At 32.6% G+C, this 18,378-nt stretch overlaps 1 protein-coding gene and 1 long non-coding RNA gene across 4 annotated transcripts; one reads left to right on the top strand and one right to left on the bottom strand.

Annotated features, from left to right (window-relative positions):
* The first annotated feature begins 886 nt into the window (after window positions 1–886).
* On the top strand, window positions 887–3,931 carry LOC103833683 (phosphomevalonate kinase, peroxisomal). 3 transcript variants are annotated; one of them, XM_009109754.3, is made up of 11 exons: window positions 887–1,030; window positions 1,215–1,250; window positions 1,346–1,496; window positions 1,581–1,678; window positions 1,808–1,914; window positions 2,004–2,056; window positions 2,162–2,539; window positions 2,615–2,719; window positions 2,829–3,056; window positions 3,148–3,270; window positions 3,440–3,931. In XM_009109754.3, exons 2-11 carry the CDS (start codon window positions 1,243–1,245, stop codon window positions 3,704–3,706), a joined length of 1,518 nt encoding a protein of 505 aa, XP_009108002.1. In that variant the 5' UTR covers window positions 887–1,030; window positions 1,215–1,242; the 3' UTR covers window positions 3,707–3,931. The 3 variants fall into 3 exon arrangements, with proteins under 3 accessions (XP_009108002.1, XP_009108003.1, XP_033132267.1); XM_009109755.3 differs by having other exon boundaries at window positions 911–1,087; window positions 3,440–3,706; XM_033276376.1 differs by having other exon boundaries at window positions 915–1,030; window positions 1,150–1,250; window positions 3,440–3,706.
* Window positions 3,932–4,630: 699 nt separating this feature from the next.
* Window positions 4,631–6,615, bottom strand: LOC103833682. The gene is made up of 2 exons (XR_626256.3): window positions 5,597–6,615; window positions 4,631–4,880 (listed from the first exon to the last, which is right to left on the bottom strand). It is a non-coding gene; the product is annotated as an uncharacterized LOC103833682 (long non-coding RNA).
* Window positions 6,616–18,378: the final 11,763 nt, after the last annotated feature.

The following is an 18,378-nucleotide window of genomic DNA, read 5'->3' as shown; positions in this document are numbered from 1 at the left end:
GTGCGCGTTCGTCTGGTAATCGGGTGCCAGTCATAGAAACAGAGTATGTCGAGAATAATTCCTCAAAGTTTCTAAGTGTCGAGAGTCCTCCTCTTTTTTGTTTGCCTTTCGCTTAGGACTCCTTATATACTCCTCCAAGTTTGGTTTTAGCCTTTCTCTTCCTGCCCTTAAGCCGTCTTAAGTGAAAAATAGAGATATTCCATTTTTTCCGATCTTCTTGTTTATCCGCGGAAACTTAACATTTTTTCTGCAGAACTTATTTTTATATTTGTTTTTATAAAAACATAAACCGCCATAGTATCTACGAACTCATTCTTAAAAAATCGTAAGTGGGCTTGTAGTCGCGTTTTAGACCTCGTTGGCTGTCTTTCGACATGAAACGTTTGTACAATTTTCTTTTCGACAAAAACAAGTTCTTGCGATTTTTATCGTAAAGTTTCTACGGTAACTTTGATCGGAATGATGTGAGAAATGATATGGCTACGGTACATGGAAGCTAGCATTTAGGAACATACGAGAATGCACGGATTTGGGTCGTACCCGTTGATCGATGTCCGAGACAGTTTGGTCTCTACGTAGCGACCTGGTCCGCGCTGGTTCGGTCGCTACGTAGCGACCGAACAAAAGGTTTGGTCGGTCGCTATGTACTGAGTGGCTTGGTCGGTCGCTACGTAGCAATTTTTTGAAAATTTCTATAAAATTCTACAACATTGAAATCTAAAGCAAAATGTCTACAAATTTTTTTCTACATCAAATTTTTTAAAGCTACAGCTATTACCAATTGAACTCTTTATATCTAAAATCTCTATATCTAAAAGAAGCTAAAATGTCTGTGAATACACTTTTGTCGTAAGTTCCTATTTTACCCTCGTCGCTATATTGGTAAACCCATAAATAATTAAATATCTCTTAGGCCCCCACTTTCTTTCTTCTTCCCTGAGTCCAGACTCGATCTACCCTTGCTTGTCCCGCGGTCATTTACCGTCGTCGATCCAAATTTACCGATCTCGATCCCAGAGAGAGATTTTTGGTAAGTGTCTCGCCAACAAATTGTTCATGATTGCAAAAGCAATCCAGCGAGTTCTAGGTATTCTCAATCGATACAATAAACATGCATTGGAGTTCTCTTGTTGTTGTTGTTGTACGTAGACACTTTGAATCTGTGGTTGCGATTTGATTTTATCTAATTGGAAGTGCAACTTGTTCGATCGTAGGTGAGAGATCAGCGATCACTCTTTGGAAATGGCTGTGTAAGTGCTTTCCCTTGAGATTTTCTTTTGATTTTGAATTGGATTTATTCGTGTTGGTTGTATCGATTTAACTCTATTAAGACGATTTGATGCAGTGTTGCTTCTGCTCCTGGGAAGGTGTTGATGACTGGAGGCTACCTCATACTCGAGAGGCCAAACGCAGGTCTTGTGTTGAGTACAAACGCGCGTTTCTATGCGATTGTGAAGCCCATCAATGATGAAGTCAAGCCTGAGAGTTGGGCCTGGGTATGCATGCACGTCCTCCATCAAAGTAATCATGTTGTGTGAGTGTTGGGAAGAAGGCTGATACAAAAATTGTTATTTTTACAGAAATGGACAGATGTCAAATTAACATCACCACAGCTCTCAAGAGAAAGCATGTATAAACTGTCACTTAACCATTTGACGCTTCAGTGTGTGTCTGCAAGGCAAGATCCCAAGCATGTTCTTTTTTTTTTTCCAATATCATCAGTTTTACTGCGGATACTTCATTTTTTGTCGAATATAGGTGGTAGAGAACTTACACTGTTTTTTTTTTCTGAAAATAAAATTTTTAGTGATTCAAGAAACCCCTTTGTAGAGCATGCTATACAGTATGCCATAGCTGCTGCGCATTTGGCAAGCCACAAGGACAAAGAAGCCTTGCACAAACTCTTCTTGCAAGGCAATCTTCAAGTCTCTTCTTTTTCGACATTTTATTTCTCAAGTAGTAGAGGCTGAATGTGTTACTGTTTCTTTCAATCGATTTTGCAGGTCTTGATATCACAATACTAGGCTCCAATGACTTTTACTCATACCGGAATCAGGTATTCCTTTGCTGAATACTGCCTAAATTACACTTTCATTTGTTCATTTATTCTTCCTCTTGAGATACTTGCACAAAATGTTGATAATCTTGTTTGTTCTGATAGATAGAATCGCTTGGGCTTCCATTGACACCAGAATCGCTGGGTACCCTTGCACCTTTTGCATCAATCACATTCAACTCAGGCGAGTCAAATGGCGCTAACTGCAAGCCTGAAGTAGCAAAAACTGGCTTAGGTTCTTCTGCAGCAATGACAACAGCTGTGGTTGCAGCTCTGTTGCATTATCTCGGAGTGGTTGACCTCTCCGATCCATGTAAAGAAGGAAAGTTTGGTTGTTCTGATCTAGATGTTATCCATATGATAGCACAAGCATCTCACTGTCTTGCACAAGGGAAGGTCGGAAGTGGGTTTGATGTCAGCTGTGCGGTCTACGGGAGTCAGCGTTATGTTCGCTTCTCTCCAGAAGTCTTGTCATTTGCTAAGGTCTGTAATGAGAAGTTTATTATGTAAATTTTCTAAAAAGGTTGGGAATATACTGACTACTACCATATTTTGCAGGTTGCAGTAACAGGTTTGCCATTACATGAAGTTATTGGCGGAATCTTGAAGGGAAAATGGGACCATGAAAGAACCGAGTTCTGTTTACCCCCACTGATGAATCTTGTAAGCAAACAATCAGACCTAGTGTCTAACCTGAAAGAAATGTTGTCCATCTCACGTACTTCTTATTCCCTTGACTTCTGTGTACTAAAAATGATTGTATCTTATATAGTTCCTTGGAGAACCTGGAAGTGGTGGATCCTCTACACCATCGATGGTAGGTGCTGTAAAGAAGTGGCAAATGTCTGATCCAGAGAAGGCACGAGAAAACTGGCAAAAGTTGTCAGATGCAAATTTGGAGCTGGAAACTAAGCTAAACAGTCTGAGCAAATTAGCCAAAGAGCACTGGGATGTTTATCTAGGAGTCATCAAGTCTTGTAGTGTGCTTACTTCTGAAAAGGTATATATTCCATTTACTGAGTATTGCTTTCATTAGATATTTTTTATCAAGGAGCAGCTTGGTTCACTTGCCTCTTGTATATAATGTTTAGTGGGTGCTACACGCTACTGAACCAATCAACGAAGCGATTATTCGAGAACTCTTAGGAGCAAGAGAAGCTATGTTGAGGATTAGGATTCTTATGCGGCAGATGGGTGAGGCTGCTGGTGTTCCGGTAAGTTATTGTTTTATCCTGCTTCATATCTTAATTGACCATTTGCGAATGATAAACTTTGTGCTGAAGCATAAAATACTCTGCATACAACATATAAGGGTTCTACAAATAACGCATTCTGCTTCATGTTTTGCATCTTTATTGACCTTGAGTTACCATGGAATTGCAGATAGAACCTGAGTCTCAAACTCAACTTTTGGATTCTACAATGAATGCTGAAGGGGTTCTAGTTGCTGGTGTTCCTGGGGCTGGTGGGTTTGATGCCATATTTGCAATTACCCTAGGGGATTCTGGAAGCAAACTGACCCAGGCATGGAGTTCACACAATGTTCTGGCGTTGTTGGTGAAAGAAGATCCACACGGCGTTTGCCTAGAAAGTGGTGATCCACGCACCACAGGTATTACTTCAGGCGTTTCATCAATTCATATTGAGTAAGCAACATTGTTTGGCCGTGTCCAATGAATTAGGCTCATCACTAAAGCTGGTTGAGTATACTATTTTGCATATAGACTTGGGTGCTAAGTGCATTTTTTTCACCCACTTGTAAGTCTTTGACTCTTTGGAAAAACTCGCAGGAAAAAACAAAAAAAACAAGGTCTGATTTAGAATGTTCGTATCTGTGTTTGTTTAATTTCACTGCTTCTGATGTTGGTATCTCAATCCTTGAAAGATTAATAGCATGATTATTGGGGGTTCTTAAAGTGGGGTTCTTAGCGGAATATAAAAAACCGTTTCTTAACTTTTAAATAAAAAAGTTAAGAATCGGCTCTTAAAATTTTTATTTAAGAACCGATGCTTAGTTTTTTTAATTAAAAGTTAAGAGACGGGTTCTTATATTCCGCTAAGGACCTCATCATAAGAACTCCCAATAATCATGTTCTTAGGATCCAAATCTACAATAATCTTTACATAACAAGTTCCACTTTTGAATAGCTGAAACCTGTTCCTATTTCTTACAACAATATCTCTTCCATAGATCATGGAGATTTTCTTTGTATATGTGTGACATTTTCTTTGTATATGTGTGGCACTCACTACTACGAAGTCTATGATGTCATATGGGCGGGCTATGGGTCAAAACACAATAGTCCAGTAATGGACATGTCTTTTTTTTTTTTTGAACACGTAATGGACATGTGCCTTAATCGGGTGGCAACCCCGCCTGGTGAGTTACCAAAATATTGGAGATATTCAAAGATTATGCGGGATCTAATTTTTAATACAATTTAATATATTTATCTAACTTTAAAAATGATGACATGTTTTTAGGCATAATTATATAATTTTTTATATATAATATTAAACAATCTCTTTTTGATTCGTCAAACATTTAGATTATGGTGTGTTTGGTACGAAAAATCCCTAAATAAAATAATTATGTGTTTATTTTGGATTTGATATCTAATTGTAGTTATTTAGTAATGAATAATTACACAAAATCTATGAATAATGAGTAAAAGATAAACAAATGTGTTTCAACTTTACACGGACGAAAGAAAAAAAAATTAGGAGATCTAGGCAAGAATTAGGAGGTCTACGCGGAAATTAGGCGGTTTTACGCGAATCAATGCCAAGGTACACTGATATGGGCATATTCGCCGTGGTCAACCTACAAAGTACAAACAAAGTTTAGGCAGCCGCGTTTTTGAACAGGGTGTCTATCATTTATATATTAAAAGAGAAGTATTACAATATTTAAGGTAGTCATGTGTCATCACAACAATAATTCTTATAATCTTTAGAGAAATAGTTTGGTCAATCAAACTATATAATAATTTTTTTATCAAACTAACCATACATTAATTATTAATGTTCTTCATTAGTGGATAAAGTATATACGATAATAAATGATTTTAAATAAAAAATATATGATAAAAATTAGTGTATCCTTTCTAATTTTTAATTTTATCTTTTTAAAATAAAACAATCACATTTACCATATAATAAAAATTTAGATTTTTTCATGTATGTTATATTTTAAATTTTTAAAAATTTATATTGTGATCCATGGTTTAAATTTTTGTTTTAATGATAATATACAAATGATTACAAAATCAAATAAGTAGAAAGTCTCATTTAATAAATATTAAGATTAAGATATATATATTTAAAAGATTAAAAGCATAATTAGACATTTGGAATGGCTCTGAAGTCATTTATAATAAAAAAAAGTAAATTAAGACATATCATAAAACAGATTGAAACATAACTTAAAATAATAAAATATGGACGGTTAGACCAGCCACTTAAACACAAAGCATAACACTAAAATGAGAAAGTGAAACAAGAAAAATATGATTGAAACTTTATTTATTAAAAACTAACTCAAAAAGAAATTATAGCAATGTTCTCGATTACAAGGACTAGAGTGAATGTAAGAGAGGATATGAACGAAAGAGTGGGGGAATGGGAGAATGAGAACTTGGTTTACAACTGAAGCAAAGACTCTTTTATATAGGAGTTTACAAGGGTGCAATTATAAAATAAAAATAATGATGAAAATAAAAGTGGTATATATGGATAACTCCACTAGCAAAAGCTTGCTCCATTAAGCTCCATAATTGTTTGATGTCTGCTGGAAGTGGACATTGGTCTTCATGGCTACAGGAGATAGCACTTATTTGATGTTTTGGATTTTTATCGGATATTGCGACAAGAGATCGTGGAAAATATTGGTAACAATGTAACCGTATCCGACAGAGTTGCAACAAAGATACGTTTTGGATTTTGAGGAGATTTGCATTTCTTGGGGAGAGAGATTTAAACTCCACTGTTGCCAAAAATTTCTGCATCGATATCTAGCACTTGGAACCCTGAATCACTCCCTGAAGTACGACAGATTTGATCTGACATTGACAGTAGAAATTGTAAGAAGATAGCCTTAATTTCTTCTTCAGATTTCGCACCTGCCAACATTGCTAACATTTTGGATTTTTGAGCCAAGAAAAAAGTTGTCTCTGGTGAATGGTTTCGTGTTTGGTTAAGTTTTTGGATTTTTGAGTTTTGTTCTTTTATCCTGGTAAGAATATTTGGCGGGTAAAGGTTCGAGGGAATTTTGTATTTATCCCACCACTTGACTCTGTATTTTCTTCGGAAAACAGGAATTGGATCAGAAGTAAATTCTAGGGTCCATGAAAAAACCCAAGGAAAATGAAATTTAGAGTGAAAGAGGGCTAGTGGGAGAAATTTCTTTTCTTCTTCAGACGGAATGAAATTTGTCTTGAAGATTTGGAATGATTTTTGAATATTGGGTTTAAATATTTCTGTGACAGAACCAAAGTAGTTCTACCATGGTATGAACCAATAGGGAGATTTGGATAAGTTACAGGTGGTGTCAATGAAGATCAACCACGTGTGTTTGTGTTTAAGAAATTGGATAAAAAAGGAATTGTACCATGGCTTGGCAATAATCCCAATAGTTAAAGAAGACACTGTGACAAGGGATATTTTTAAGATCTTCTGAAAAATTTAGATTGTCGTTAAGATCATATTTCCAATCACATGGCATTATGATGTTATGGATTTTGAATGTGGAATAAGCAGCATCAGTGTGGTTTTCATTTAGATAAAAAATGTTTGAAGGACACTGAATCTGTAATTTCCAAAATGGATTGAAAAAATAACACAGTTTTATATGTATTATTACTAGTGTTTAGCTCCGTACTACGTACGGATAATAATTCCTTAAGTTTAAATCTTTAACATGTATTAACACTTCATTTTCTTGTTAAAATATACTAACATCACGTAGAATGTAGATAATATATCTAGAAGAGTGTTAATGTGTATTTGTATAAAGCCATATATTGTTGATAATACTCGGTTACAAAAAAATAAAAAAATAAAATTAATAAATTGCTGATAATATATCTAAAACTATAACAACTTATAATCATTATAAACTAAAACACCATTTTTTTATAATTATTAGTTTAATTTCTAGTTTTTATTTTTCTCTATATCATTTCACACATCATTACTACCTTCACGTTTTTTAGAGCATCTTTATCGGGAGTCTTTAGGAAGGGTTTTTAACAAAAAATTTGGTGTGGACCCCACAAAACAACAAGAAATGTTGCCAAAAGTCACGAAATAAAGAACGTTTCTTGTACTGTTCACATGTCCCACTAACACGTGGCGGCCCACGATTAGTTCAATTGTAATTTTTTTTCTTTTTAAATCAGGAAAAAAAAATAAGAACCCCAAATGGGGTTCTAGAGAGAAAAAATACTCTTATCGGGAAGATGATCTCTAGTTTTTCTTTTTTTTTCAATACCCATAATAAACTTAAAAATTCACCCAAACAAAACTGAATAACAATAAAACATTATATGTTAACCGAAAGGAAGTGGTAAAATACTTTTTTTTTGACAGCAACATCCTATTACAGACTCATATAGACTTTGTAAACCAAGACGGCAACTCTGCATCCATGTGTATGACGAAAGACGACTGAATCCGAGCACTACGTGCCAAACGATTCGCCTTTGTGTTTTCCGTCTTGGGTACATGAACGATGCTTGAGTTGGTGAAGCTTCTTTTCAGAAGCATAATGTCTTCTAGGTAGCTTTCAAATGTTGGCCATTCCTCTGGTTCCAAAACCATCTTCACCACTTGGGAACAATCCGTTGCAAGTGCAACTCCTCTGGTAAAATATTTACTTACATTTCCATAGTTTTGAGTTTTAAATCTATTTCGCAACTGCAACTCCTTGTCCATATCTCCATTGATGAATAATCTTTTAAAAATGTTAAAAATGAATCGTACATCAAAGAGTAAAAGAGTATCATTTTGAGAAGCAGAGAAAAATGGATTTGAATAAAAAGTATTCATAATGCTCTATTGATTTTTATTGTTAAAATGGTGAAGAGATGAAACGATTAAGAGAAAGAGAGAATATAGAAAATAAAACAACTGAAACTGTGCCATGGAATTAGGGATAGTGGTCTGTTGAGTTTTTTTGGTTAGACAGTTATTTTTGCTAAATAAATTAATTTTGTAAATGGCTTAGATTTTTAATTATGTAGATTATAATTTTTTTTTTTGAAAAACATAATCCAGATGTTAAAATTTTGTTGGTTAGGTGACTTGTGCTTTAGTATATAAGAGATGTGGTTTAAAGAAATTGTTTTTGCCAAAATATTTATCGATTGTTAAAAACGGACCATTGTTAACAAAAAATCCATTTTCGATATTTATAATATTTTGGTATGTGTGCTTTTCAAAATACTCCGATGGAGTGGTTTGGGAAATCTCCTTCAAAATAATTTGTGAATTATTTGAAGGTTTTGAAACAATTTTTGAGGTCTGGTTTTCTCTTGAAATCATCTTTGAAGTGACCTCGTTATATTTTGAAATAGCTTGAGAAGGAAGGTTTTTGGAAGATTCTCCCGACTCTTGCTTTGAAAAACTAAGTTCGAAAGCTTTTTACAACTGTAACATTTGATTCATGATAGCTTTTGGAGGTTGGAAAGATTTTGGGGTGTCTGGTATTTCTTTCTTTTTATCACTCTTTTTTGTTACTGAGATCCATGGTTCTGTTTTTGGGTGAGTGTTTGTAGGTTCGGGTTTTTCTGAGATTGGTTCCAGGGAAATTCTCTTACCTTTGTCAATCATCTTCTTCGGAGGCATTGTATCTGTTTCGGAAAAATTCTCTTGTCAAGAAATCTGGGACAAAGTTTGAATCTCCTTTTATAAATTAAATTTCAAAATTAAAAAAAAAAACTCAAAATCGCTTGCCATCGCGCAAAAATGTGTTTTGATGCAAAGTTTTTCACATCCTTTTGTAAAACATCCTTAGCACTTTTCCAATCAATTCTTAAAAGAAAATTTTTATTTAAAAGATCGCTTTGAAATTTTTGAATACACAAAACTATACACAAGATTTGTTTTTTGATAGTAGAATAGTTCTTTTGGGTGTCGTTCCAGTGTGATGACGTAAATTGCACAATACTTTCGCGACCATCTAGCTTCTTTTGTTTAAGAATACCCCCATATCCTATATCAGAAGCGTCTGTTTCTACGATTTTCTCTAAATCTCGATCTGCTATTTTCAGACATGGGATTTCTAAGACCTGTTTTTTAATCCTTTTAACTATTTCAGTATGTTCTTTTGTCCAAGGAACTGGATTTTCCTTTAGACGATTGTGCAAAGGTTTAGCTATTCTATTAATATTAGGACAGAAATCTAAAACATAATTGAGACTTTTAAGGAACCTTTGTAATTGAGTTTTTCAATAATTTTATCTGGGAATTTATTTGCAAATTCTAAATATCTTTCAATAGGGGTTATCATACCTTGTGATATGTAATGACCTAAAAATCTGATCTTTGTTTGAAATAGGGACATTTTTCTTTTGGAAACAACAAGACCATTTTTTCTCGCAACGTAATAGAATGTTTTGAGATTTTTGAAATGTTCATCAATAGAACGTTAAAATATTAGTATATCGACAATGCAAAATTTTGAATAATCAGAGAATATATCATTCATGATTCTTTGAAATTCAGAAGATGCATTTTTTAACCAAATGGCATTACATTCTATTGGTACTGACCCAAAGGGACTGTAAATGATGTTTTATAACGATCATTCTCAGATATCTGAACTTGCCAAAATCCTGATTTTAGATCAAACTTTGAGAATATGTGGACAGAATAAAGTCTCTGTAGTAAATATTTTTAATTTGGTATTGGATATCCAATCCATTTTAAAGCAGTGTTTAAAGGTTTGTAATTAATTACTAATCTTGGGGTTCCTCTTTCAATTTCAGAATTTTTATTTATATAAAAATCAGCACAAGACCAAGGAGATCCAAAATTAATTTTCTACAACGTTTTTCTAATTCTGAGTTCATTTGATTTGGACGAGCTTTTGTGGGAATCTCTTTTTCAAGAAAATTTTCATCATAAGGTAAATCAACAATATGTTGTTTTCGATTCCAAAAATCAGTTGGTTAATCTGAACAAATTTCTTTCTCAAATAATTTATTTAAGTTCGAAATTTTCTCTTTTATATCTTTTGAATTTAAGGTTTCTAAGGTCTTTTGAAGTAAAACTTCTGATTTTAAATGTTCCAGGTGGAAAAGGTTTTACTATGGATTAAAGAGTTTAGAAAGTTTTCTTGTATTGAACAAGATTTTATTAAGTTTAGACTTCGCTTTTTTGGTGTTTCGAGAAATTTAAAAGATAATTTTATGTTTTGATTTTTAAAGGAAATTTTATCATCCATAACTTTATATGGTGTGATCAAATTAATAAATGGTGTTCCTAATTAACATTTTGCTATATATCATCTGTGAGACGAATGCAGTTTTAATAAGAATATTTTCTTTTAATATTAAAGCTTCTGCTTTAGATGTTATACGAAGTTTAGAGTTATTTGCAGCAGATAGTTTTTTAGTTTCTAGATGAAAACATTTTGGAACAAGCCCAGACTTGATACAGTTAAGATCTGCACCAGTGTCGAACAAAGCAATTGTGTCCATTTTGTACTTTGAAAAAACAATGGTAACTCTAATTTTATATTTTCGAGAGGTTATTTCTCGTAGAACGAAAAGGAAATCATTAGGGGCCATATCTAGAGATTGAATTTGTTCTTTGATATTTTCATCTTTATTATTTAAGCAATCATTTTCTTGTTCTTCCTAACTAGAATCATGAGGATCTTTGATGGAAGATATGATCGAGTGAAAATATTCAGAATCTTGTCTTTTTTTTCTTTGAGGATTTTTAGATCATTTTTTACTTCTTTGATTTCAATTCTAATATCTTGTATTGTTGTTTTCGAGGTGTCTTTCTTTCTTTTGTTGAGATCATAAGAGGATTTGTAGGAACTTGGACCATGAGATTTTGGGGAATTATCTATGTTTTTAACATCTTTTTCGTTTAAAGAGGAAATGATTTTCTCAAGAAATTTATGTTTTAGGCTTGGATCAGAAATGGAATTTAATATTTCAAGTTGTAATTCTTGATCTTTAGTGAGGACATAGATATTCTTTTCATTTGACTCTGAACTAGAAGATGAAATATTTAGTTCATCATCCTGAAGGGCCTTTTCAGAAGCCACGGATGAGTCAGAGTCATATGACGAAGAGGAATCATTTAGTAAAAGATTATATATTTTACTTGAAATTTCTTCTCCAGGTTTAGTTCCTGGATTTTGCGATTAAAACGATAAAACTTTGAAGTGTGACCTTTCTTATTGCATTTGAAGCATGTAAGATCTTTATAGAAAGGTTTTTTGGCTGGGGTTTCCTTTGAAGAGAATTTGTTTTGGGGTTTTTTCCATGAATTTTCACGACTTCTAAAACTTTTATAGTTTCTAGAATGTTTTCTAGGCTTAATTTTAGAATATTAGTTTTTGTTGCAATCTCCTACACAAGATTTACTACCTTGATTGGGGTCTATTTCAAATTGTTTACAGAATGATCCTAATTCTACTTTCGTTCTTTTGAGTTCCCATTTAAGATGTTTCTGGAGTTTCAGGTCTTGGCATATCCTAAGACCTTCTTGTTGAACAATACTGATCAACTCTCCATAAGTGAAATCATCGTAATCTATTATTTGGGTTCCCATGGAATCTCTAATTTTGTTTCTAACTTTGCCTCCTAAGAGAGTAGGAAGGCCAGCTAGGAATTTTTCTTTCCAAAAAAGTTGGTTAGAATCCTGACGGAGTAAGACTCTAGTAAGAAATGTGTTTTTGTACCATTGGAAATCACTTAGTTTTTTGCATTTAAGGTTTGAAAGGAGTTCAGCATTTTTATCTCTAAGGACCGAGGGATCTCCTATAAAATGCAAGGTTATGGCTATGACTAAAGTAGCAACAACATCTTGTTGAGGATTTCCGAGATTATCTAGGATTGGTACATTATCTTCATCCGTTTTAATTGAATCTAGGATTTCTGCTCGTTGCTGATTGGTTAGGTAATTATCCCACCATCCTTTAAGCTGTCCCGAAAAGCCAGCTATGAGGAATTCAGCTACGGTTTTATCCTCATTTCCTATTTGGGTTCTATAGGCGTTTGCGGCCATTGTCATTTTTAGAAGGAAACTTAAAATGTTATTTTCAGATATACCATCAATATTCCAGTCATAGACTGATTATGAGTTAAACCGAGATTGCTCTACTGGTTGGATTTGTCCTAGATAACGGGCTGGGATTAATTGACGATCTAGATGGTTTTGCCAATCAAGACGGTTTATTTTTGGGACAGAATTTTGATCAGAACATTCACTAATGTCTGAATCATTGGCTATAGTGTTTATTTGGATTTTGGAAGTAGGAGTATTGGGGATATCAGAAATATGTGGCATGCTACTATCTCCTATTTCAGCTTTACTTAATTGACTTTGGAGGGCACGAATGAATTCAAGGTTTGTGTCTTGGTAAGTTTTGACACTTGAATTGGAAATTTGGAAATGTTTAAACATGGGACTTTTGCTTTTCTTTTCAGAAGGAGACTCCATTGGAATGGGGTTTTGATTTTGGATTGACTTTTCAATCCTATCAAGTTGCTTGCTTATTGTACCAAGATTAGTGTTTGAAAAATTGTTTTGAACAGTGATATTTTTTTATATTAGCTTTATCATCTTCTTGGGGTCGTTTAAAAGGAATTGCTTCCATTGGGGTTCCTTACCAATCTAGCTTTATCCCTTGGGGAGGAGAATTGTTGGAGCGAATAATTTTACCATTGGCAAGTGTTTCCCATTCAGGAGTTTTATTGCGATTGGTAATTGGATTCACTGTTTTAGAAAAAGGGAAATTTATATTGTTCTTAGAAGCATAATCTTCAAACCAATTAAAAAATAAATTTGTACCTTATGTGTTTGAGGATAATCATAAAATTCATTCTGAATGTTATTTCTTTCTTTTAAAAATTTCTTGAAGAACCAAAGCCTTTTTTGACTATTATTTTTAGATTAAAAATCATCTCTTAAAAACTCCTTGTCAATTGAAAATTCTTTTCTAAAACATTTAATTCATTTAACATGTTATCTGTAATGGCTGAAAAAGTTGGACTTGTTGGCTCAAATTTTGTAATAAATTCATTTTGTGAAAGATCGTTTTCCGTAGAGTAAACCGGTTTTGGAAACTGTGATTGAAAATTAACATTTCTTAAAACAGAATTTGGAATATCCGAGGTTGAAAACCGGGGATGGAATTTCATACTCTTTTCTTCTCTAGGAAAATCATGACCTAATTGTGAAACTCTTCCTAAATCAATAGTTTCTGGATTAAAAGAAGATTCACACATGTTAAAAGAAGATCCACACAAATATTCATCAATCCTATCTTGGTTATTTCTGATAAAAGACAGTTTTACTTTTCTATCACAAAATTGCTCAATATGTTTTAAAAGTGTATTTGGTTCTATAGATTCTTGGGGTGTAGGGAGTTTTGGTTGGACCGCTCCTTCGAGGACCCATTTGTCTGGAAGATTTATATCTTTCCGTTGGATGGATCTCGGAATAACGGAGTTGGATCTTGAAAGATCAGTTTGAACCAACAGGGCCTCCCCTTTTTTGCTGGAAAGTTTTACCTTTGAAGAAAATGCACTTGTCATAGCTTTGTAATGAATTCTAAAGACCAAAGCAATTTGAATTGATCCTTCAATCAATTCATAGTTGTGCATTTTAACTTGTAACACCAAAAATTTTAAGATATTTTTGGCATTTAGAGAAACAGTAAAGTTTGGATAGCAATCAAACGAAATTGGCCAAGTACATAAACTAGATTCAACCAAGCTTAACAAATAATCTTCAAATACTTTAAATCGTGTCTCTTAAAATAGCTAATATTAAAGTATTTAACCCTTCTTTTGAAAGAGGTTTTATGCCGACTTGAATCCAACCAATATGAATATATTTAAAGTTTTTTCTCTATGCCTTTGTAAAGAATTTTCGGAAAATAAATGAATTGTCTCAAAAGGTTTTGTAAGCTGAATATCACGTTCCTCAGTTTTAATAGAAAAAATTGTTCTTAGAGAATTCATTTTCGAGATTTGGTAAATTTGATCTTTATGAACTCTTGGAATCTTCCAATTATCAGTTGATCCTTGGAAATCATCTATAGTTGTTTCTTGACTAGTTACTATTTTTTTTTGAATCTTTTATAGCTTTCTCTTCCGATCTGGAAGAAGAAGAGGCGTATTGGGATTTGTATGATGAAGATCTAAAATATGATACCATTTTTGATGATAAAGATGAAAATCTAAGATTCCTTACAATACTATCTAAAGAGAGGTTTTGTTTTCCCAACACCTACGGGACTTAGGACCTTGTCTAGACCGGCAAAAATACTCAGGAGGACTAAGATTTAATCCTATAAGAACCAAGGAGAGAAAATTAATAGATCACCAACACCCAAAACTTTAGACGCCTACCCAGCTATGATATATATATATTAATATCGTTGAAATTAAATTATATACCATATAAAATATATAAATATTTTAATTTTAAAATTTATTTTGAATAATTATTTTTCTGATAAAAACTTTAAAAAATATTGAAAACTTAATATTTAAATTTTAAAATTTACATTGAGTCTTTTAAATTAAAAACTACTAAAACTATTAAACATCCGACAATGAAAATTTTGTTATCTTAAAGTTTTGTTACAAAAAGATACAAATGATTAAAAAGTATGAGTAGAAAACATTATATAATAGATATCAATAATAAAAAATAATATTTCCTATGTTAATATCATTTAAATTTAATTATATACTATATAAATATAAAAAGTGTTTGATTAGATTAATAAATTTTATTTATTCACACCACTTAATTATATATGTAATAGTTACTGAATTTTTAATTATTTAATATATATTTATTATTTCATAATATGTAAAAGAATATATAATATGTAAAAGTAATTTATATATAATTTTTATCCCGCGCAAAACACTAGTTTTAACCTAGTATACTGTATTACTATATACGAAGCATGCTCAAATGGGTTAACATAATTTCGTCCGACATAAAAAGTGGGTTGGATTGGTTGGTCTAGGCATGGGCAAAAAAATCTATAAACGAAATATCTGAAAGCAGAATTGGATTGAAACCCTCGGATACCTAAATGGTTCTTATCTTTCTATATCTGAAATAACCAAACCGAGAATCAAACATATACCCAAATATATAAAAATATTAACAATATATGCATAAAATATAACTAAATATATATTTATAATTTTAAAATCTAATAAAAGTATCCAAAAATGTTTGCAGAAAATTAAATTATTATAAAATATCCAAACTACCGAAAGTATCTGAATATTTTTTATCCGAAATATCTAAGATTCTTATCCAAATCATCTTAATTACTTGATATTTTATCTAAAATACCCAATATTTAATCTGAACTACCAGAAATCACCGAATCGAGACCAAATGAGAACCAAATTTTTATGGATGCTTTCCAGTTACTAGTTTTAGTATCCGAACCAAACCAAACTCAAAACTTTTCGAACCGATTAGCACAAATCGTTAATAGGCGGATTTCACATCAACAAAGGGCAAATTTCAATGATACACAATAATTTAACACAAATCACTATTGGCCTAACGAATACAAAGAGTTTAAATTTGCCACATCAACAAGCACATGGATCTAAAATAACAAAAGAAAAAACACACGTGCATCTTAATGCATGATTTGTGCTGCAGAAGCATCTTCGTCCACCGTCGCAGTGATTTAGTCCATCCTCTGCCTTGGAGCTTCTAGCATTATATTACTGCTTATACTTTTAAATGGATTCACCGGAGACTTCAAAAGAATCTACACAGCTTGCAAGATCTTCAAACCCGACAGCTGAACAAAAATACAAATATTTGCTAGGATGTCGATTGGCTCCAGCTCTATTTATTTCAACTTCAAACTCCAAACTCTCTCTCTTAAATGGGAAAACTTCATTTTAATTTGGTTTAGGTAATTACGCCGAGAAAGTGAAGGAGAATACTCCCAACTGAAGGAGAATCCGGCTTGTCTCGCAAAGATGAGAAATCGTTTAGCCCTCTAGAATTGAATCCAAACCATGACTCCCGAGCCAATATGCAAAAAGTAACACCGAACTAATCCGGAAAATAACTAAACAAAGTAAAAAATCCGATTAGATCTGGATCATTATCCTATCAAGCGGAAAGAAACATCTTCACATACTAAAAATATAGTTTCCAAAGAAACACAAAATGTTCTTTAAAAAAAATTCTCTCTAAAACATTTCAAATGTGAAGAGAGAGAGAAATATATATTTTTATTAACATATTTATTATTGTGTTTGATAGATTTTATTGAATTAAAGAAGTTTTGGAGTAAAAAGGTTTATTTGACAAACAAATAATAAAAGGGGAATTGGGCTGTATAACCTTCAAACAAATTATAATTCATTAGATAACTAAAACCTCTAACTTTCATCTACAGTACATGTATTTTATGTAATAATGCTATATTACCCTTCAATTCAACATGTGTAACTTGCTGAAAATGATTTATTAAAAGAAATATTAATTAAATAAATAATTTAATAAATTATGGTTATCATTGTTCCACATCTATTTTTCTTCTTCTTCCTCTTCTCCTCCAATCTCTGTTTCTTTTTCATACATACGAACACAAACCACTAGACGAAGAAAGAACATGGATTGTGGGCTTGTGGAATTGAGTTTGGAGAAGAAGATGGCACCGTAGAGAACGACGAGATGACATCACGATTTTTTTTTTTTTTGAGTTTTTTTTAATGTTGTTGATCTTGATTTTTTCGTTGTTATTTAAATTGTTATAGTATACTCTATTGATATGGTATGGTGAAGAATAATTACTCTGGACTAGTGAATGTGTGTATCACCATGTCTGTAAAAAGAGAAAGATGTGAAGAAGAAGAACTCGTCGACTATACTATATGTAATGAAAGAAAATTATAGTATAGTATGATTCTTATATTTTTGTACAATTCGCAAGTACCAAACTAAATAGTATGCTACAGTTATTGTATTATTGTACCATCGATTGTTTGATAAATGCATTATTTATCAATTTCTAGTTTACAACTATATGTACTATACTATGTATTTTGTTCTATACTATTTGAGTTTAGAGTTTAGACTTGAGTTTAGGATTTAATGATTAAGATTTAGGGTTTAGTATTTGGAAGGTGGGGGTTGAGATTTGGGTTTAGTGACCGTATTATGTATGTTTCATTTGACGATTAATAAAGAGTGTTCTTTTGTGCTCACCAATTTGTACTCAGGGCCGTGCCTGACATTTGACAGGTTAGAAGCGAGAAAAAAAAATTTGACCCAGAACTGCTCTACCCATCCCTCGAACCCAGGACGCCCAGCAAGGGAAACCCAAATAACAACTTCTTTAACCATCTCTGCTACCTAATTTTTAAGAAAATTGGCCCCATAAATTATTTTATACTGATCGGCCCTCAAGCAAATGCTTGATGGGCTTGTATCCAGGCCCGGCCCTGTTTGTACTATACTATGTATTTTGTTCCATTCTATTTGGGTTTAGAGTCTATATTTCGGTTTAGGGTTTATTGATTAGGATTTAGGGTTTAGTATTTGGAAGGTGGGGGTTGAGGTTTGGGTTTAGTGACCGTATTATGTATGTTTCATTTGACGATTAATAAAGAGTGTTCTTTTTTGCTCACCAATTTGTAATACTATGTATTTTGTTCCATTCTATTTGGGTTTAGAGTTTATATTTGGGTTTAGGATTTAGTGATTAGGATCTAGGGATTAGTGATAGCATTTTTGGCTTTAGTATTCAAAAGTTAGGTCTGAATTCAGCATTGAGGAGTTTTGTTTGGATTAAGTTTAATATTACATAATATTATATACTATTTTCAGATTTTGATAATTGGGTTTAAAGTTTATATTTGGGTTTAGGGATCAGTAATTAGGGTTTAGGGTTTAGTATTTAGAAGGAGCTAGTGGTGATGTTTAAAGTTTAGGAGTTAGTATTTAGGAGTTGAGGTTTGGAGTAAAATTTAGTATTTACTAAATATGAGTGGATTTTGAATCCTATTAATTTTAATGATATGGTATAGAAAAATCAGATGCATATTTATGTGTTAAACAAAAGTGTGGTGTTG

The sequence above is a fragment of the Brassica rapa genome, chromosome A08, assembly GCF_000309985.2.
Source record: "Brassica rapa cultivar Chiifu-401-42 chromosome A08, CAAS_Brap_v3.01, whole genome shotgun sequence".
In the NCBI taxonomy this organism is placed as follows: domain Eukaryota; kingdom Viridiplantae; phylum Streptophyta; class Magnoliopsida; order Brassicales; family Brassicaceae; genus Brassica; species Brassica rapa.
This window is presented reverse-complemented; position numbering and strand designations above follow the sequence as displayed.